At 36.7% G+C, this 22952-nt stretch overlaps 1 protein-coding gene across 7 annotated transcripts in view; it reads right to left on the bottom strand.

Annotated features, from left to right (window-relative positions):
- Positions 1–1013: 1013 nt before the first annotated feature.
- Positions 1014–22952, bottom strand: part of chuk (component of inhibitor of nuclear factor kappa B kinase complex) — a 41927-nt gene continuing 19988 nt past the window's right edge. For 5 of the 7 annotated variants that reach the window (XM_042336734.1, XM_042336731.1, XM_042336732.1 and 2 more), the window contains 12 exons: positions 21730–21924; positions 20585–20687; positions 18704–18827; positions 14867–15018; positions 12928–12989; positions 12630–12739; positions 10189–10238; positions 9278–9377; positions 7384–7531; positions 6562–6704; positions 5616–5712; positions 1015–4681 (listed from right to left, as the gene is read on the bottom strand). In XM_042336734.1, the coding sequence (XP_042192668.1) occupies positions 4634–4681; positions 5616–5712; positions 6562–6704; positions 7384–7531; positions 9278–9377; positions 10189–10238; positions 12630–12739; positions 12928–12989; positions 14867–15018; positions 18704–18827; positions 20585–20687; positions 21730–21924 (1332 nt within the window). In that variant the 3' untranslated portion in view covers positions 1015–4633. Of the gene's footprint in view, positions 4682–5615; positions 5713–6561; positions 6705–7383; positions 7532–9277; positions 9378–10188; positions 10239–12629; positions 12740–12927; positions 12990–14866; positions 15019–18703; positions 18828–20584; positions 20688–21729; positions 21925–22952 lie in introns of all 7 variants that reach the window. The other 2 variants (XR_006085235.1, XR_006085234.1) reach the window with 2 other exon arrangements.

Raw genomic sequence — 22952 nt, 5'->3', positions numbered from 1 at the left:
GACAACTGAAGCCAATCATCAATCAAACAGTTCGACTCCTAAACCACGACGTGGCTTTAAAGTCTTAAACCTAAGAGTAGAAACAATTATGAGAGAGAGGGGTGAGGGGTCATTGATCAGTGTCCCCTTCTGGAAAGTTTGTACATAAATGGAGTTGGATGGTTGGTTGGTTGGATGGTTGGGGGTAGCGTTGGGTTGAGCTGTGATGTCCCGCCTCACAAACTGCTGAGTAGCTTCTTGGACTTTGCAGTGTGGGCTCAGCATAAGAGATAACTGGTGACCGATAGTACCTGTGCACCGTAAACAAGGATCTTGAAAAGAAGAGATAAAAGGGGGGAAAAAATGTTTTGATGGTAATTAACCCACCTCTCCCAACTAAAACTGTTTTATTGTATTTGTATTCCTAATATTGTATTCAAAGTAACAAGGCTAAGAATAATAATCCCTCCAAAACCCCCCAAAAAACAATAATAAATTGGTCATTTTCAATCTACGACGGTTTGTGGGACATTGCTGCGCGCAATTGGCTGCCGCGTTCGCCCACAAATATACAGTCAATTCACTTTACAGTGCGTTCTGTGAAGCGCTTTGGGACGTCCTCCCGACGTGAAAAGCACTATATCAAATGCAAGGATTATTATTTGTATAATTAATTTCGGAAGAGAGGAAAACGCTGTCGAACAGAAGTTTGTAATTAGCATTTATTCTATGTGAGTGTCCAATAATTTTTTATGATCACAATTAGTATCATGTTGAGCTGGGTCCATTTGCCTGATGGAAAGAACTCTACTGCAGTGGAGCAGGTAACAGGAATGCCATCCATCAATTAACTGGTAGGATTTAAACACTGGCTTTGCCAATCAGGGAGTGGAAAGTTTCAGGGAGATTTCATACAAATCATTCATTTGAGATCTGCACAAATTGTCTGAGTGATAGTTGGCGATTACAGTATGGAGGGAAACGAGGAAAACAAAAAAAGCAACATAAAACCATTTTATGCAAGTTTTTTTAAAAAAAACTTTTAACAAAATAACCTGCACTATTTAACCATCAATGGATGTGAGAAGCATTTGAATAGAATTCATTTTAATACATTACTCTTTGAGGTTTCAAATGGTAACAATTAATATCCAAAATAAGATAAGTACATTTGAATTATGCAGAAATAAGCTCCATAAAAAACAAATATATAATTTTGCAATATTTTAGATATATACAAATTTGAGTGCACTGCTCGATTTAATAAACACAGAAAATAAAAGAAAATCAACAATTACAGCCTGAACATCATCCATTTAGGAATTTAAAATCCAACAAACCAACAAATTACAATATTAAATGTATTAACAAAATGTAATTTGTTAAGAGTTGATATGCACATCAGTAACAGAAGGTAACAGAAGTCACACAGATAAGTCACCGCATTTTTCATTAAACATATTCTTCACAAGTAATCCATTCAAACTCCCTTACATATTAAATCATATCTTTAGTTTTTGTTGCACTTGATTAAACCAAATTACACATCAGTTTATGTATTCTGAGTTAAAGATACTGTGTCCAACTCTTTGATACAATTGATTGGCCAGTTCAGTGATGTGCAAGTATTCATTTTAGCTACTGAAAGAAAAGCTGTAAGAGGTTTCCAAATTACACCTTAAAAGTGAGGCCACACAAATATAATTGCACAACGTATAATGTATACAAAATGAGAAACCCATTCATTGTGCAAATCACAGACTTAAAGGTGAAGACAGTCACAGATATAAAGGTGAAGTGAACACCGCACAACATCTCTTGATCATTTTATTTGCCCTTTATACAACAGAGGGGGGAAAAAAACATATTTTTAAAAATGTATTCACCCATCAAAGTGCCTAGAACCAGTATTTGCTCTTGTTCCATGGAGTTCACATTGATACAATACACACTGACTTTGTAGAAGTGCTTTGTCTTCACTGTACTGCCACTGGAATGTCCCCCTTATTGCATTATTGTAGACATGCGCAGACCAATCCATTGCATTACAGACCAATTCTGTCATGGAATCTGTATCAACGTTAAGTTTACAACCGCTCAAAAAAAATTGGTAAAGAAAGTATCATTCCCATTATAATTTTGTAACAATTTTATAGTATCTTATTTTTCAAGATCCAGCCTTTGCTGAGAGCACAGTCATAGAAATTTGAAGGTCCAGTAAAGAATAATACAGTATATAAAATTAATCCCATTCACCTCCTGTATGGGTATACAGTAGACATTGAGGATTAGTGATTAGTCTAAAATAAACCACTTGTGATAGGGTTCAAAACTGATTTACACAACCTGCAGTCCTCCAATTTAAATTCTCTTTGTAAACACTATATGTATTTGTTTGCTCAAAATAACCTTTGAATAATATTTACCAAATAACGCCTATGCTGACCAGGAATACGTCTCCTGTGGAGGAATCTAAATTTTGCCTGCAAAAAAAAAAACAAGCATAATCTGCAACAGTTCACGGTAAACTCTTTCCGACACATTAAGAATTTAACTGTTGGGTCACTGAGATGAAAACATTTAACCAATGAACTGTGAAAACCGTTTTGATGCTGTAATTAATACTTGAACCTCAACATAAAGGATTTCAATACATTAGATACTGCTTTGAAGAGCAAGGAAATTGGTCACATACAACCGTCAGGAAAGTATCAAAACACAATAACTCCTGCTTAAAAAAGTTAGCAATTTTTTGTGCAGAAGCCAGATGCAAAGTAAACCACTGCCCTGCCTCAACATCTCAAGAGAGAATGCACCCCCTAATTAAATTAAATCTGTACTATATTTACAGCATTAAAACCGAACCAAAAAGATGACAGAAACAGATGTGGTGCTAGTCACTGTGTGTTTTACTGCAATTGTTAGAACAACTTGTGGGATTAAAATTTGAATCCAACAGTATTGTGTTGTATATGATTAACAGAAATGCGTAAGAATTGATTTTGTGTCAATACTCCACTGAAAGCTATTTATTACATTTATGTGACCTTGTAAGAAACTCGTTATGCCAGAAGCAATCCAGTAACACCAGTTTTAGTGAAATTTGGTTAGATTGATTTGACCAGATCGTTTCAACGCTTTGATCACTTTTCCTGAGGTCCGTTTATATTCAATGTCAGCTACGCTTGACAATGGCATTAAACAAAAACGATTATTCAATCTAAATTCCATTGTTAGCTGGAGGGGGAACAACAGCCTGATATTCAAATGTGTCCACAAAATACCACATTTCTGTGGAGATTCCACTGAATGCAGAGCCTCCCCACCACCCCTAAGGAATTTCATAGATATTTTGTAATGATTTTCCCTAATCTGGCTGTATATTGTGTTCCACATTTTTTTCTCTAATCTTTTAAAATAATTTCGAAGACAGAGGAAATGAGAATTGGGAGTTGGATGGAATTAGAGCGCCAACATTAAAACTACTGTAAAAAGGTTTGGGTTATATCTCCAGTTTTACCTCAAATTCTTGCCATTAGAATATTCCAAAAGCAAAATTCAATTTCTTTTTAGTAATTTTATAAATCATGAATTGTTAAATAAAAATATAGGTTATTGTGATGGTTTACTAAATGCACAATTGCATTGGTTAGCTGCTCTGAATCCAAATTATAAATGATAGTGTACCTCACCAATGCCCGAATGGGTAAAGGCACTAAGCAAATAGACCAGAAGGTACAAGGTTGGAATCTAAGTCTGTACTGAGTGAGCTGTTCTCAGCTGGGTAGTAGTTGGGGTTGTTATACTTGGCTGGGGAACAGAAAATAAACGTTAAGACAAGGCTCTTGCTCGAAATCATTATCCAGAGATTTCTGCTGCTTAATTCACAAGTGGACATCGAATGAGGTCACAATTACTGCCTTTCATAGATGAATAGCCCGTCAACATGCACCGTCAAGCCTTATACACACGGATTGTGGCCACTTGGTAAAGCAGTGGTGGGCAATCTGTAGGAGTGGAACTGTATCCCAGTAAAAAGTGAGTAAAAGGAGTCAAACACGTTTAGTAGAAGAGGAAGAAATATACTGCAGCTGAATAATTTGCAGAAAAATAAAAATTACAGTTCATGTAACACTAACCAATGTTGGACAATGTTGACTACACCGGGTGGCATGAAAAACATTTTGCACTTAGTTCCTTTCAACAAATGGAGCTTCTTAGTATTTTTCTTTCATTAGCGTGTGCATCTGTGCTGTGCCTGTTCTTTTTGGTGTTTTGAACTTAGTTATTGCTGGTTTAAATATTGTGGTAGCTTGTAAAAGAGAAAAAAGTTAACTGTGGAGAGTAAGTTTGGTAAAAATGGTAAAAAGAAAATGACAACAGAATTCTATTTAAACATTTGTAACTGTATCTGGATTAACAATAGATATGCTATGACAATGCCAATAAGTGGCCAAACATTCACAACTAATACTTTCCCATGTTGTCCATCAGATTCTCAACAATGCAATCACATTCCAAGGGGCTGGGTCAGAGTTCAGGTTTCCAGACTACAGAAAGATGATTTCCTTTACATAGTGTTCATAACAGCAAAACCACTTTGACTTTCAGTTGTCAGCATTCAGATATTCACCACCAAAGAGAAAAATTGGATTTAAAGTCCATCTGATGATTTTCCTTCAAGCCAACTCCATTCAAGAGACTGAAAAAGAAAAGTTAATGGCTCATTTTATAACGACTGTAGTTATAATGAAAATTGATTTTTCACCCACTTCATCCATCACATAAGCAAGTTGTCTAGTACCTTATATTGTTTAAGGGCTAAAGTCCAAACTTGCTAACATAGATACAGATAAATCTTCATATTAACCAAGGAACACAGAGTCAGAGTTCAGGAGGTTACAAAATATGAAATGGCTCATGTGCTGAGCAAACACGTTATAGGCTAAGATGTTCATTGCCGAGCAGCTTAATGCACAGTAACCTCTTGAACTCCAACGTCCATCACTATCACACTTTCTATAAATGTTTAAAGATTTTATTATTGCAGAAGATTGCAATTCTAGAGGGCGAACGTTTGATTTTACATACTGCTGCAGCATCAGAGTGGTGAAATCCTGCATGGTCTTAATGTTAGCTCTGCTGACTTGCTAAATAAGACCATGTGTCAATAAAAGTATTCCAAAATTTGATGCCAGTTTCCCCCCTCCCCCAATGGTTTTAAATTACAGTCAGGGGTATGTAAGCAGTTAAATCAATCCTTACAGCTGGCAAGTAGCCAATGTTTCTGTGAATGCATATTTCCAAATGGACTAAAAGAGGTGGTCTACAAATAAGTGCACACTTGTGAAAGCACGAGTGGACATTTTGAAGAAGGTTCGATTGGATTTTCCATGTTTCTGGAAGAATGGCGACCTATATTTGTTTGAATAAGTAACTGCTGGAATGTGGTTATTTATCTCAAAAACAATACTCTTTTAGAGAATAGAATCAGGTTAAAAGAACAAACAGTTACATCAACCAAAACAAAGCTCTGTTACGATTCTAAATGTTACACTATTAAAATGCTCGGAAGTGTTTGTGACTATTGAATCAGTATAAGCCAAAACATAGTTAAAATACTAAACATTTCTTACCAACATGCTGTTCCTCTGTTCCAACAGGGTTTCCTGCATCAAGCTATTCAATTTACTGCTGAAATTTTGGTTCTCTTCTATTATAGTAATTGAATCACTGTGTGGAAGACAAGTGCATCACAACTCCGATTTTGTAATATTTACAGCTTAGCAACATATGAATTTTTTGATATATTTTGATCTTCAACGAATAAAATTATTTTAAACTAAACAGCAATTCCAGATTTAAACAACATGGTTGAAAACAAAAACATTTTGAACGAAAAGCAAATAAATATACATAATACTATATTTATCAGCTGAACAAGGAATCATATTTGTGTACTGTAACTTCAGTACATTTCTGAATGTATGGCAAACATTTAAGAAAACTCCCATATCTGTTTTTTCCTGTTGCCCTAATGGGTAGAGACTCTACCACTAGTTTAGCATTGAGCAACACAGACCAGAAAGCACAGGTTTAATTCATGAGCTGGGTTCACTTTATAGTTACTGACTTCACTGAACTAGGGAGAATGAAATAAAAGTCAGTCGTGGATCCCAATTGCTTTCAAGCGACTCCTGCTGTAAAGTGGAGTCGCTTGACACAGGATCATGCTCAGCTGTGGTCTCCACTGTACATGTCTAAATTGCTTGGATGAGAGGGGGGCTGACACCTGGTTAACTCTTGCCCCCAAGAGGCAGTATCTTCAGGAGAGGAGCACTGAAAATTGAAAGCAAAGCCCGTTGCTAACATTCACAGAACAAACCAAATTTGCTGAGCATAACCTGGTATTGTTCCAACCAGAGAGCAATATGACACCTTCATTTTACACATTCTTTCCACTTCATATATATTTTTTCACAGTTTTCGCAACAGCTATTTAGAGTCTTAAACATCTAAATTGTAAATATTTGAATACAATAGAAATAAAATCCTCCCCTTCAATGGAGAAGGATATTGTACCTGTTTTTCAGCACAGGCATTGAGGTCAACGGGTCAGGCATAGAGCCTTGAGGCATTAAAGTCTCTCCTTGCTGTGTCCATCCTAACCCGTGGGGTGAACCAGAAGACTCAGGACTGCCATTTCCAGGGCCTCGAGCTGTGCTCTGAAAGGAAATCAAAACACAGAGGCTTTTAAAGCTCAAGTCATAGGAGAACTCAAATCTGTAAACTTTTAAATAAAGACCGTAGAATCATACTTGTGAAAAAGTCATAGAAAAGTGCCAAATACAGGAGGCCACTCAGCCCATCGTGTCTGTGCCAGCTCTTTGAAAAGTGCTACCCAAATAAATCCCATTCTCCCGCTCTCTCCCCATAGCCCTGCAAACTTGTCTTCCCCAAATAATTATCTACTTCTCTCTTAAAAGTTGTTATCGAATCCACCACCTTTTCAGGCAATGCATTTAAATCTATTATTAGGTTTTTAAATTCAATATTAATTACTGGAATGAGTAAATGTCCAATTGGAAGGGCGAGGTGAGAAAGACAAGTGAAAAATACAACAGGACTTAAGAAACATGTCAGAACGATTGGGACGAATGACACTCTGAAAAAAAGTGATATTTGCTACATTTATAGAAGGAATAAAAGAGAAAATGGCCAGTTTTTCACCAACGTATCACTGGTTGGTGGCAATTCAAAATGAGATCAAACCTATCCCATCATATTGAGGGTAAATAAGATCAGTATTATTAGAGTACTGACCAAATGTAATGCAAATTTTTTTTACAAATGTCAAAAAAGTACTTTGCATAAGGCTAATAAGTTCAGACTGAAGGTACTTACACAAGCAATTTTTAACAAATACCAGATTTCTTTCTGCCGCTTCTCTTGTAACCTCAGCAACATTTTTTCATTCTCTCTGATGTTGTCAAGAGTTTGCTCTATGTTTGGAAGAAGGTCAATGATTTTCTGTTTGCAGGCCAACAGTTTACTGTAAGTCAAAAACAAAGGCAATGATCAGATAGCTCAAGGTATAAATCTAGTCTTAAAATCATTTGGATTGTCATTCCAAGAAAGATTGCAAAGAAACGTGAAAGAAAGAAGGTAAAATCTTTAGCTGGATTATTAAGGAGGCTTTGCATTCCTGAGTTAATACAGTAAATCTGTTTGCATATTCAAAAGGTATGAAACAGAAAAAGTATAGTTTCGGAAGTGTAAGAAAATCTGGATTTTCTGACTAATTATCTTGATTAATCCCAACTAACCCAAGATGATCCCAGATTGGCTCACTACCTCGGTGATCTGTGCCTTTTCCTTCACTAAACTCACTCCACATCCAAATATAATAGATTCAACATGACTAATATATGAAGCCACAGAGATCTGTGTTTGTATATTCTTCACTAAAGGTATAATTGGCCTGAGTGCCATGTTACTCACTGTTCAAAAACTTGTGAAAGTCATAAAAAAGTGCCAAAAACAGAAATTAAAAATAGAGTGATACAACACTTCGAAATCTGACACCATTTCAATGTAGCAAAACAATTATTGGTTCTCTTGTTGTTACCATAGCTGTGAGTGTGGGTATCCTGTTAATTGGTTAGTTTAGGTTAGTTTCTGTTCTTCGGTGCCAGTGTGGTTGCAAAGGGAATATCTGTTGTGCAGTGCCAGATATTTCTACCACATGGTAGAAAGGAATACAGAATTTTGTATTTGAACAGGATCCGCTAAATACACCATGAGAAACTATAGCACCTTCTAGGTCGAACAATCCACAATGCAAAGAGTATTATTATTTTGTCAGACAGAATGTATTTTATAAATCCTCAACATAAAGAGGATCACGTCATTAAGGAAGCAATAGAAAACATAATTTGCGTTTAATACTCACTGTCATACCATCTATATTTTTAAGAAAAATATATGCCCAGAGAGACCAATTTGTCAAAACATTCTGTTAACTCGTTAACAAATGTTATAAGGGGCCATATCAGGGATTTAATCTGTCTATTTTACTTTTTAAAATAGAAAAGGTTAACAGTAATATCATTTTTATTGTAAAAGTCATACTTATAAAATTAAAACCACTGTTTTGCCCCTTTTAAAACAGCAGATCCTCCAAGGAAATGTATAAAAGATACAATGTACAGGGTGACCAAAAAGTCATATACATTATCTAAAAAAAACATAATTTCTCTAAGACTTATTAGACACTGCAATGGTATCCCGACTTAATGGTCACCCAGTAGTTCATCAATCAAAGTGTTCTCCATCAAGAATGATGGAGCTTATTCTGCAGTGGGAGTGGAGAAATGTTTAAGCAGAAGGTTCAGAAGAGTGTTTGAATCACATTTAAATGTCTTTGTTAAAGTGGAGTAGTAACACTTGGTGTAGTTATTAAGAAACAGAATTTTCAGATCTATTTTTGTTATAAGATATTTTACACATGCCGTGGATCAAAAGCATTTGATTCAGGAAAGCAGATTTATTGCTGGATGAATTAATTATTGACCTCTTGACCAAGCTGATAGCTCACTTCCGTTGACAATGTACGCTGGGTTAACACCATGGCGGCATGATAATCAGGGTGACATCCACTTGGCCAAATTTTCTGCAGCCGTTTATAATTTTAATATTACTAATAACAATCCTATTTATTGTTCCTTTCCCTAATCTCTGCATTCACTTCACTGTAGTTATCTAGAGTTGTAGTTATGAGAACATTAAGTATTTGTACCTGAGATGGCCATACAGCTCCTTCAGCACCCGATCTTGATTCTGAACTGTTTGAACAATGATCTTCACCATATCTGTACTGTCCTCATAGTGGTGTGAATCTAGAAAAAAAGTTTGAAAAAAAGTAGCTTTCACATGCAAGAAAAATACATTGAAAATTCAGTCTCTGATATTTAATATGAATTTAGTAACTGAAAACAAATTATTTTGTTATTGTGAATCGGATAAAACAGACCACCAATCCAAATGGATATTTGTGTTGTAACATTTTGACCCTTTGCCAGGACATGTTAATCATGGCAAGGTGGTTCTGAGTTTTGTATTCAAGAGCCATTTCAACAAGAAGCAGCTCTGTAATATTTAAGCCTCTGGTGCCGAGAAATCTGCCTAATAAACATGGTGTGCTGGTTTGCATTGCACTGGGGCAACAGAAATTTCTACAGGAAAGTATTTGGCATTAAAACAGAGATATATACCAGCAGGTTCTTAACCTTTAAAAAACATAAAATTACTTTCTACTGAAAATATTTACTCTAGAACTTCCTTTGATATTTATTGTGCATTATAATTATAGATATGATATTTATCCAATATCTAAATAGACATGTTGATGCTTATGTGGTCAAGTACACCAGTTAGAATAAATGTCACATCCAGCAAATCACTATGTATTTCTCTATATCAAATAAATGTTCTTTTGCAGTAAATACATGATTTTCACATCTGAAGCCGCAGTCTCTGTTGCTTGAGAACTATCAGTCCAGCCCATCTGTGGGATTAAACAAGGTTACCACCATCTTCTAATTCTACTCTTTCAGTAAATGTGTTAAGAGATCTGCTTAAAATACTGCTGTGTGCACAAAATACAAAGGTTGAAATGTAATCTATAGAGTTAAAAACATGATCCTATACCTTTTGATTTTCCCTTGAGTTTCCTGTATAAATCAATGGCCTTCTGTTCTCTGGAAAGGAAAATTATGATTAGTGAAGTGATTTATTGCTCCAACCTAATCCTAAATCAGTCTAATGAATTGTTCTGTCTGTTAATGGAGGAAAATTTAACATAAATAATTTATTTCATAAATTACCCACACATGTGGTTGATTGCTCTTTTGCTTTGGTGGTGATAGTTATTGATTTTCAGTCTTCTAATCAACCCAAAGTGCATTCAGAACACTTATATTTTGTGAAAATTGAGAACCAATTCTGTTCCTGTTCAATGGCACAATACCTTTTTTGTTTATGGTTAGGGGTCTTTATGCAATGATTATTATTATGTCCTGCTTGCTCAACAATCATTTCTCAACTCTGTGACTTCAAGTCCAGAACAGCCTGACAACTGCAGATGTGGTATTAAATGACACCGGTTATCAACATGCTTTGGGATTTCTTTTTAACCTATAATAAGTCTAAGATAAGAGTGGACCTCAATATTTTAAGACATTCTATAACAACATTTGTTAATCACCTGTGGCCATTCTCTTTGGAAAACAGATAATTGAGGTTTGTATCAATGTAGCTGAGCTGGCCCCTAAGTAACATGCTCAACAACGAAATGTCAGAATCAAGGCAACCCTCTGTGACAGAGTTAGCAGTCTGGTTCCTGAGCCAGGCAGGTCTGAGGTACTCCAGGCCACTGCTGATGATAGACAAGCCAGCCTGGCTCATTGGCAGGGCTTGGAGGAGCAGACTAGACACTGGGGCAGGCATTCTTCCCACCCAGCTCCAGTAACCCTACAAGCAAAAGCCAAAATGGCCAGACTGGTCCTTGTTGAATAAGCAGCAAGAAGCTCGCTAGATAATTCTTTCCACCAACATTGCAACTATAGCTGGTTAAACCAAGCAGTACCCCAACGCACACTCTGAGTCACCAAGCCTTGTTTCTTGCCAACCTACGCCCAATACTCTCCGGAACCAGGTAAGCAGAGTGCGTTCCTCTAGGGAGAGTGTACATTCCACTCCAGGCACAGGGAAGTTTCCTTATGTAGTTTGCATACATATGTGAAACATTGTCTGATTTGGAATACTCTGAAGATGATCAAAACAAATCTGTTGATCATGAAGAGAAGCAATTAAATTACCATTATCAAAACAAAAGCATTGCTGGGTACTTTTTTAAAAAAACTTATTTAATCTTTTGAAGAAGATAAACAGTTACAGGTCAATCTGCCAAGAGGCAAATATGACATTTCTTCTCAATCCGTAAAGATGCCTGAGCCAAAGTGACAAGTGATCAATGCACCATTAGCACAAAACATGTACCAGAGGAATTGTCTGTTGTACAACTCCACTTTCCAGAATAATGATCATATTGTGCAGTTCTAAGTCATGAGTGAGAAGCCTAAATTCATATTTATTAAGAAAAACATGATTGACATAATATGTATTTTTGTTGTGACAGACAGGCAGTGGATTAGATAATCAATAAACATGCTGGGACTCTTCCACCTTCACTGATAGGGTCATCAAGACACTCTCAAGTGCTATAGAGCTGTCAGACATCAGTCTATCAATTTCATTGTGCGTACAAGAGTGGAAAAACACAAAAAGACGAATCTTCCGATGTATTCAGCTTTGCATTAACATGAACAAATTCTGTAAGAGAATTGCTGTATTTACCTTGCAGGCCAAAGCTAAGATCAGTACCATTTTATAAAACAGGTATTACTTTTCTCTCTCACTCACAGGCTGATTCTCCGTGCAGCCATTGTTTGCTTTGACACTTATGCCCTTCAAAGTGCATATGCATACTTCCATTATTGTTGCCATAGCAGCCGAGACGTGTGGGAACTATTAACAATTCTCTACACTATTTCATTTTGTAGGATACTATCACTCTTGTCACTCTTGATTGGAGAAGAACAACATGATTTATAACACAAGAGATTAAACAGAAACTGACAAGACTGATTTTGTAGTGACTATTAACAGCCATCCGTGAGTCACTGGTAGACTTCTGTCACTTACCAGGGGAATAGATATTTTGAATTTAAATGCAATGCATTTGACTGCAACTGGAGAACCAAACTTGCGCTGTTTCTTAATGGGATTCTTACTAAGGATAGAAAGTATCATTCTTACTATGATAAGGAATCCCATTAGAATTCTGATCAACTCTCAGGAATCCTGTGCTGGAAGCAGATAAATTTCAGAGTGGAGTTTGGGTTACCATAAGGCCTTCCCATTTGTATAACTTGAATCCTTTATTTAGGAAACCGTTTAAATAAACGCAATTTAGATTCACATATTTCACGGTCCTATTTAATCTCTCCGATTTCCATAATTTGCACATTTTGTGCTCAAAGTAGTTATCAGCTTAAAATAAATAAATGTTAAAGAATTATTAATCTTACAAGGCTTCCATGACTTCTCCATGACGCCTTGCATATGGACTTCTCTGTAACTCCACTATTTCACTGTGTAGACCTACGATCCTTTCTTCCAAGTGACCAATTTCAGCAGCCTTAAATGTCAATAAAGGAAGAAATTTTGATTTAACATAAGAATAAGATTAATACATTAAAACATCATTTTTTAAAAATTATTGTGCCATAGGAACAAAAATATGAACTTGGGGAAAGGTTAGTTAAATTCACAGCCCCATTCACTCATCTATCTACTTTAGTTAAATAATAAAATTGATCTACTCACATGTCGACAAGCTTCTGCCTTCTCTTCCATCTCTTTCCATGCTTTCAGCATCTTCTCAGAAGCTTAGGAAAAGATATATACTTAGGGATCACCTCAAATTTCAGAGATTTTATAAGATATATGGATTATATCACATTATAAGCAAAGCACGAAAAATGGCCAAATTCTAGGTCAGGTTGCTGCTCACATCTCACGCTGTGAATGCACATTACAATGCTCAGAGCAGGTGGCGTAGATTATGTCATTTCCTGTGTTGCATGCACGCATTGCATACAAAGTGCCACTGATGACACTTCCTGCGCAAAGGAACGTCAGCTACAGCCTGACATTATGAAGTTGGCCATTTGTTGGTGTGGGAAGTCAGCACCAGAAACTGAGTGCGCTGTGTTTCCAGTTATCGCTGGTCCACAGTTGACCCAAACCATTTTCTACTTAAATTAACGCATGTGCTGAAGTTTCTTGTACATGTGGAACATCTGTTTGATATTCACTGTTGTAATGGAAACACATCTGTTGGTCAAAACAGTTTGAAAAAAAAGTAGCTCTTGCAGTACTCATTCAGCAATAAAATATTCACACCTTTGCATCCCAGCCTTGACAAGCATTCAAACAGGCCTGCTCTCATTGAGCATTCTGACAGCTCCGAGCCTGGTTCCAAATATGGCTCCCAACACAGCAGCGGAACATTCCTTCTCAGGAGAGAGAAGCGTTCCTTCTCAGGAGAGAGAAAGATTCCTTCTCAGGAGAGAGAAACAATTCAGGCACAAATCCTACCTCACAGAGCACACCTCTCACCTGCCAAACATGGAATTCCTAACAGTGCTGGACATCAATTTGTCACCCAGATGAACATGCAAGTGTGGCAACAGGAACTGTGTTGGCAAAACACTGCAATTGTTGACTGGCCTTACGTCCACTCAATGTCATAAAGGAGTAAAAAGTACTTTGCCTCATGGTATACACAAGGTCATGGTCAGTCTAAGAATTATTCTCCGTTCATCTAACAGGCAATATTGACATAATAGAAAGCGCTGTATTAAATTATGCCAAAGTAAACAATTTTATACCTTGCATGTAAATCCGCAAGTATTAATAATGTCAGTTTTAGACATTATGCGTCAGTCAAGTCTAATTAATGTGCTGACATACCAACTCTGAAATTATACAGATTATTTTATTAAATGACAAAAATGACAGCCCTCTAGAGCTATAAATATAACTCCAGATTCCAGCATTCAGGGAGCAATAACTAACTTTGCTGTGTTGAAAAAGCTTACTGCATTTTGAATTTACAAATGCTCTGGGTGACAAAATGCAAAGTTCCCAACTGTTGCTCAGAATCTCAGGAGTATTAGTGGACAAGGGGCAATTGAGACGAGGATGGATGGCTTGGAAGAATGAACATCAAACAAAAAAACAGCCAAATGCCTATCTACTGTGTTATATATTTCTATGGTTCTATTGTCCAGTCACATTTCTGGATCATCTTAAATCAATAACAATAACAACAAGCATTCATATAGCGCCCCCCACGCAGGGCAGTGTCTCAAAGCAATCATGCTACGAATGCACAAAACACCAAAAATCAGACCTATTTTTAAGGAAACACAAGATTCCTGCAGCATACACTGGAGTAAAGTGGCTTCACTTTCGGGAGTATAAACATAGCCCTGGCAAACTCTCAAAAAAGAACATTAAGAGCAGATTAGATTCCTTATTAGCTGCCTTTTACAGCTTAAACAAGATTCTAGAAGCATCATGTTGTCCATCTTTGAATCTTTTTATTCAGTGACCAATATATTTTTTTAAAACAAAATAACATGACAAATCAAAAGGATGAATCTGAAATTTGTTTTGTTGTAAAAAAAACAGGAAGATCAATATCATTCTTACTCACTAATATAAATGCACAATGGGAAACAAGCTGAACAATACTTACATATTCCATATGCCATTTGTTCACTGTACTTTTCCAGATCAAGCTTTATGCTACACTGAAAAAAATCCAACTTGGCTTTTAGCTGCTGGGAATTGGAAAACATAGTCATCTTCATTTTTGTCAGGTTACTGTTGTAACGGAGGAGACTCAGCCTGGAAATCAATTACAGCCAAGAATCATTCCAATGTGTCAGAACTTTCACACACACAAAACAAAATATTTACTTTCAGGCTTCCCCTGCAATTGTTTTCAGTAGGAACCCCCCACCACCAAAGTAACTCTTTCAATACCAGTCATTGTACCAAATTAATATTTAATCTTAATAATAATAATCCTTGCATTTGATATCACGCTTTTCACATCTTCTAGATGTTTCAAAGCGCTTCACAGAATAGACTGTAAAGTGAATTGACTGTATATTTGTGGGCAAAATGTGGTAGCCAATTGCGCAAAAGCAGTGTCCCACAAACAGTTGTGGATTGAAATGACCAATTTATTATTGTTTTTTTTGAGGGATTATTATTAGGCGTGTGGAATAAGGAAACTTGCCCAAGGTTTCACCCTGCCGGGAATCGAACCCAGGTCTCTCGCTTGCAAAGCGAGTGCTCTAATCACTGAGCTACAGGACTCTAATAATAATAATCCAATAATAATTAATAATCTTAAAATTAAATTTAAAAATTGTAAATATTAGGATTTGTTGCACGCAGGGGTTTAATCACTGCAGCCAAGATTACTTCTCCCCTCAAACAAAAAACAAAATAAAAAAACTGCTCATCTTATTCAGAGTTCTAAGCTAAGCCAAAGGATATCCTAAGGTTTCCCACATCATGATTCACATTCCAATGCTACCAGTTCCACACGTAAATTTGATGGTTCTACTCTGCATTTTTAACAAAGATCAGAAACATGATTGATAGTATCAGATAAATTGCGTTGTCGTTGGTTAGCAGATTATGGAAATAAGGGACTCCACGGTCATATGCAATAATAGAGCTGCTGAGATAGTTGTAAGCACTTGTTTCTATTGAAGTAAATATACTCATGTCCTCCAAGAAGCACATACCTCCTCCCAGCCAGCAGAGTCACTAGAATAGCTTAGCGCAAGAGTCCGAAATGGTGCGTCTCTATGGTCCTTGAATTACGAGGCCAAATAGCTCACAGTTGGTGGGAACATATCCCATTTCTTCAACGTCCCCCTCCCTCCACTCACGTGCCTTGGAGTTCCTCTATTTGAAAATAGACAAAATCCACTTGGCTTCATCCTCCTCTTCTCCCCCACCCCCCGTCTGCTAATGTCCCTACCCTGCACACTTTTACCCACATTTCTCCAATATCCCTTGCCACCCTCATAAATGAAACCCACCAATCTCCTCCCTTGATCCCCTTCCCACGTAGGCATTGACCACTCAATTACCCCTCCTCTGTCCACTGCTGGCGGTACAGACAACCTATATCTCTATTCCAGCACTGTCCCTATTAATGTCAGTACCCCCTCCTCAAAAAAAAATCCTTGATTCTTCCAAACTCGCCAACTTTGTCTCCTCTATTGGTTTCCTTGCCCTGTCACCTACGGTGCACTACAGGGTTCACCTCAGCCCCATCCTATTCCTCCTCCGCCCCTTTATCTATTTTTAAATCACACCTGAAAACCTGCCCGTTCGACTGTACCTACGGTAATCTCCTATTCCTCCTTCTCTCTTGCTTGGCGACCAACCCCACCAACTTACAGCTTTCCAAGATGTTATCTTACATGATTGCACTGTATAAATGCAAGTTGCTACTGTTGATATGATATTTTTAAGACAAATGGAAAAATACTTCCACACCGAGCTTTAGACTGCATGTGAAATATAAAATGAAAATAATTGTACAACATATTCTAAATAATTACAATAAAGCAAACAGGCAAATTAAAGTGCTGGTAAACTCATCTTTGCAACACTTGTGATTTTTTACATTTTTTTTCTGGCAGATGAATAAAACTTTTTGCAGCTGGGTACACAATTTGAAAAATTCCTTCCTCAGACATGGTTAAATTAATTTGAGATTCTAACACCATTGAGCACAGTGAGACTGTGTCACTGTTCTTTGTGAAGTCCATGAACAGAAGGAGCCAGCCCTTTGGGACTCAGCAGATTCACTCCATTGGTCTCTTCCAGTCCTGTGCATTCCGATCTTCCTAAGGAATGCACAGATGGCTGCACCAAATTAATAAGCTCCTGAGTGCACCTTCCTTATTTTTAAAGGAAGTGTATAATTTGTACAACCAAATTAAATGATGAGAAATGTAGGTATCTGTATGTGTGCATATATAATATATATATATAGAGAGAGCGCGCATTTTTTTTCATGGATGGTTTTGAAATGAATTGAGTTGGTCATATCTGTTGGAATAAACATTTCAAAGATAACCAGGGATTGACACAAAGACATCAATGAAATCTACCGTTTCTTGAACAGACCTTGTCAAAGTATATGATGTGTGGAAAAATAATACAGAACAATCAATTGAATTTATTGCCTTAATCTATGAAGGTTCTTCTTTTAATGTTTTGTTTGTTTCTGGCTTGATTTACTGAGTTTAATTGATGTTTCAAAATAAATCTTGAATTTTATCTTTGCCTTGGGGCAGATGGCAACATTTGAGAATGCACTTGAGGAAACAAATTTGAAAACCTCTTATGAAAAGTAATATTCCTGCAAATTATTCCTTTTGTTAAAGTTGGTTACAAACGGCCCGAGTACACTTGGAGAGTTGGAGATGGGGAGGAAAGGTTAAATCACTGAGTGTGATCATCCTGAAATTAATTTTGTATGGCACCTAATGGTGGCTCACAGAGTTACTGGTTGAGGCCAAGAAACAAGTTGCAGTCACAGCTGATGCTTGCCATGTATTGAAGGCAAAAGAAGCTGATTCTGTACTTTGATTCATGAATAAACTTGTAAGCAGTAAAACTAATCAGTCCAACAATTAGAGAATTTCAAGCTAGATTCTGAGCTTTGAGCGACTGTTCTCAAACTCCACCTTTTTTGGATATGTCATGAAATGCTGCTTATCAGCAAACTGCTTTCATTTCACATGGAGTAAATATAATAATCCCTCAAGAAAAAAAACAATAATAATTTGGTCATTTAATCCACGACTGATTGTGAGACACTGTTGTGCGCAATTAATTGGCTGCTGCGCTTCGCCCAAATTATACAGTAAATTCACTTTATAGTATATTCTGTGAAGCGCTTTGAGACGTCTAGAAGACATGAAAAGCGCTATAACAAAAGCAAGGATTATTATTATTATTATAGTATTATTATTGGAAACACCAGTCCCAACTCGCTGAAATACGCAGTTTAAACATTCGCAGATCAGCACAGATAGCTGCAATGAAGCAAAAACAGGTCCAGTCGTTCCCAACATCTGGACTCAAAGTAAAGGTCATGTTATTTTAAAATCACAATTTAGACAGTAAAACGTACACCCCACTCCCAAATAAAGCCAGAAATCAAGAAAGTTATTGTAAAATAATCTCCCCCCAGTAAAATTAATCTGAAATATTAAAACAGTAAATGATTGAAACTTAATGTAGTTAGGTCTTTTGTGAGTTATGAAGTCACATGTATTAGTATCAACAACAAGAAGATTACATTTGTACAGTCCCTTTCACGTCGGGAGGACGTCCCAAGTTGCTGGACAGTGTACAGCATTTCAGACCCGAGCTGGGGTCAGGGGGGAGAAGGGAGGGAAGGGGAGTGATCAATGGCATGGTCGAAGAGGAGGGTTTTGAGGACGGACTTCTTCCCAATTTTTATCAGTCTTCTTTCCACTGGATTACTTACATTGCTGCTCTCTGTCCCTGGAAAAGTCTGCTATAATCATCCTTCAATCCACAGACATAATTCACAGCTTCACCCCAGACTTTTCTCAGCTGTACATTGGGCAATAATACCTTTGCGTCCCTTACTGCAGAAAACATAATGTTGCAAAGCATTAATTTTAAGCAAATTCACAAAATACAATAAATGCATCATTTCTGCAAAAGCAATTACGAAACAAAAAGATTAAGATTTTAATGTAAGTTTTCAATTTTAATTAATCTACTTTATTTACACTTACACAATCTATTATTAACCTATCTATCATCACCATTTGAATAATTAAATCCATTGTTTGTGCATTCTATTTCCCTTGAAACATGTTATGTGTTCCTGGTTATAATAATAATAATTGGTTATGTGATAAGGTGCTATATCAAATGCAAGGATTATTATTATTACGTTAATCAATAATAAATACAGATTCAACTGCGGAATCAGGGGCAAAGCAGGTGAGTCTGATCTTGTTCTCACCAAAGACTACAACCACTCACCTCGGCAGTGATATTTCTACTTCTACAGTTCACTTCAAAGCATTTTATATGCTTTGTATGAAACATGGATAAACTATATGCCAGTTTATCTTGTACAAAATGTTTATGAAGATGTTACTTTTTTTTAAAAATCAGCCATACTTTCTCAATAGTTTCGAGTCCACATGTGCAAGATAAGCATAGCCAAATACCTAACATCTTACAAACTGCTCCTTCAGATTCATCTAAAGTTCAAGTCACCACTGTACTAAGATTAATTTTTAAAGAATTCTGTTTCGCTTAGGAATTTCTGACTATTCCGGCTGACACAACTGCAGCTGCTGTGCTTTAAAATAGCTGCACTCTTTGACTTTTAAGACTTTATTCTACCAGAAAATCCTTGATCCTTGTTTCAAAATCATGGAGGATTATAAATGGCCATAGCAGCTGCATAATGATTCATCGAAACGTTGGGAGGAAATGGAAAAGCCTTGTTCAGTTTTATAATGATTTCACAAAGAGCATCGGGATCAAGATATATCAAGTTTCAAAACTGAGATGTTTATAGTACCGTGGTTGGTAATTGCCAAGCACACTTACATAGGTTTAGGGTGATTCCTACGTCCTATAAAAGGACCTCAGTTTTTACACTAGGTTTCGGGTTTTAATTGTTTTTTTAAAACGTTTTTCAAGGGAGAATATCAACTTTTCATTTAGCTATATAATTTTCTGAATTTTAGTGACTCTCACTTGTAAATTGCCACAGATGTCACATCCACCCTGCATCTGTGTGCTATGTGCAGACAGTGCCACTAATGTTAGAGACCTCCCCCATCCATGCCTATAGCGCTCGTGCACAGTGTGCAGCAAGTGACATCTGTGGCAAACTTACGACCCAGAAGTTGGCTCTCTTTCTAGTTCAAACCTAGTTTTTTTTTAAGCAATGTTTTAAACGATGTAAATCATTTCCCTAGATTTAGAGAACATTGGAAAATTTGATAAAAACCAATTTTTACTGATTAAATTGACAGAAACTGGCATTGCATTAGGGCAGCATAGGAGCTGCACAGGCCCTGCTCAGGCTGGGCTAACTTCCAGCAACTGATGCATGAACAAAAACTGTAGAACATCTACTTATTGTAGAATGCGAATGGTCTACAATAAGTGACTTTAAACCCATTGTATAATTTTAGCAAAATGCCAGGGGATTGGTCAGCAATGACACTCCTTCATTGGGACAACCGCGGTGTGACCAGGAAAACATCAGAAGTTCAAAAGCACATACAGAATATTTAGCGCTTGACTGGGACATCCAACTGATAAATGTAAAGGTTATGAAGATACTATATACCAAATTTTAGAAATAACTTACCAACATAATTGACATGTTCTGGTAATTTTCTACCAGCAAAAGGTCCTTCATAGACAGAGCTGCTTTTATCAAATAGGTACACCATGTAGCTGTCCCATCCTCTCTGCAACAGTGATAAGATCTCATTTCAAAACAGAGTATTATCCACTTTAAAAAAACAGTATGGTAAATGTACAACAGAACATAAAGAAGATTGTTTTATTCTTCAGACTCAATTAATAGTGCCTATTACATTTCCAGCACTTCTACCCCTGATATTTTCTTAAAATAGTCATTGGTTATACTTCTGATCATTCACAAACTTTAATCTCTTTTTTTACTGTACAAATAGACACCAAATTGCAGCCGTTTATCCTTCACAATTCGCCCGCACAAATACAGTTACACAATAGAGTAAATCCTGCGAAGTGTTGTAAGATGTCCTCCGAACATGAAAGAAGCTATAACAAATGCAAGGATTATTATTAGGATTATTATTTTAGTATACATGAATTCAGTTCCAAGTTCTGCTCCTGAATCTACCTTAGGAAGTATTTTTGTGAATTGAATCAATGCTTCAGCTGCAGTCTAAAATCAGGTTTGCACTGCAGCTCATTTAAATTGTACTTCCAATCTTTAAAAAGTCCTTGTATAATCCTTTCGATTACATTTTTATAACATAATAAGTTTATGACATTAAAGTTCTTGATATTAAAAAACTGACATAATTCAGCAAGTCATGTTTTAACCCACTCAGCTCCAGGAAATTTCAACGAATTTTACTCAGCCTCTCATCATACCAAATCATAGTGCTGGAAATGATGCTGAGGCAAGACAAACATTTAATGAAAAGCAAAAAAAACCTTCTGCACTATAATAGGCCAACAAAGTTGAATCCATTCAATGCTTAATATACTTATTGTCAAGATTCACATATGTGCAAAACCTTCTAAGGCAAGGCACCCAGCTCCCAAGAAATCAAACTCCAGAAGATTAATACCCTTGAGTTGAGGGGGAGAAAATAGAAAACTTTATAAATATAGTTACAAATCTAAAATAGAACAAGGGAGGAAGTTCAATTGTTCTGTCCTGAAGCACTTGTCTTGCACCAAGTGCTTCAATACAGAAATTATTGTTGCAGACCTTATAAATTTTAAAGACCATACCACTCCATCCAGCACACACTGACTGGCAGGTTTACGGGGATCAAGGGAAATTCCAGTCTCCAGGAGTAGTTCTTGATTTGCTGCAGCAATTCCTGTTTCAGTTTCAATGTGCATTTGAAGAGACAGAAGACTTTCGTCAGGTTTGATGAGGAAGGAATGAATACGGGCAGAGGTCATGTTCAATATATGCACGTACTGTAACAAAAAACATATGGTTTAGAGAAGGTAGTTTTCGAACACATATGGTGGAGAAAAAATGATTCTTACTCCCCTTTTACATAACGTAAAGGCCCTGTAACATTACAAAATCACAAAGTCAACATGTGTCAGGCTGAAAGCTTCTTTTAAATTCCATTTGTTCCTCGTTGCAGTAACTGAAGGATGCAACTTTGAATTTGGAGGCAGAAAATGGAAGACAGCAAATAAAAAATAATTTAATTAGTTTAAATTGCATCCACAAAAGCATCCAGAACTGCAAACTTAAATTTTAACTTTCCATTCAATAACATTACACAATTGATAGAACCACCAATACTTTACTGAAAAACTCTCAATTGACAGCATATTTTCACACATTATTTGCATTTGTCCACCAGAGGGCACTGTTAGATCATATTGCACTTCAAGAAAACGTGAAGGGTCATAATTAGTAAAGAAAAAGGCTTTTTTTTAAAAAAATTGTAATTTAGGTTTGGATGTAAATTAAAAGCCCATAAAGATGAAGGATAACATTGGAAGAGTTCAGGGCCAACAATGCCGCTCAGAGTTCATGTCTGTTCATCTGCCAAGAATCAACTGAAAATGAACAGTTTAATCAGGGTAGGATCCTGTACAAAAAGGCATCAGTGAAAATTATAATAATAATAATCCTTGCATTTGATATAGCGCTTTCCACGTCGGGAGGACGTCCCAAAGCGCTTCACAGAACACACTGTAAAGTGAATTGACTGTATATTTGTGGGCGAACGCGGCAGCCAATTGCGCACAGCAATGTCCCACAAACAGTCGTGGATTGAAAATGATCAATTTATTATTGTTTTTGGTTTTGGAGGGATTATTATTAGGCGTGTGGAGTAAGGAAACTTGCCCAAGGTTTCGCACTGCCTGGAATTGAACTCAGGTCTCTCACTTGCAAAGCGAGTGCTCTAACCACTGAGCTGCAGGACTCCACAGTTATACAAAGAATACACCAATCATTGAGAAATAAAGTAAACTCCTCTCTC

The sequence above is a fragment of the Callorhinchus milii genome, unplaced genomic scaffold (assembly GCF_018977255.1).
Source record: "Callorhinchus milii isolate IMCB2004 unplaced genomic scaffold, IMCB_Cmil_1.0 Scaffold7, whole genome shotgun sequence".
Lineage (NCBI taxonomy): Eukaryota > Metazoa > Chordata > Chondrichthyes > Chimaeriformes > Callorhinchidae > Callorhinchus > Callorhinchus milii.
Note: the sequence above shows the minus strand (reverse complement) of the source record. Positions and strands in the feature narration are given on the sequence as shown.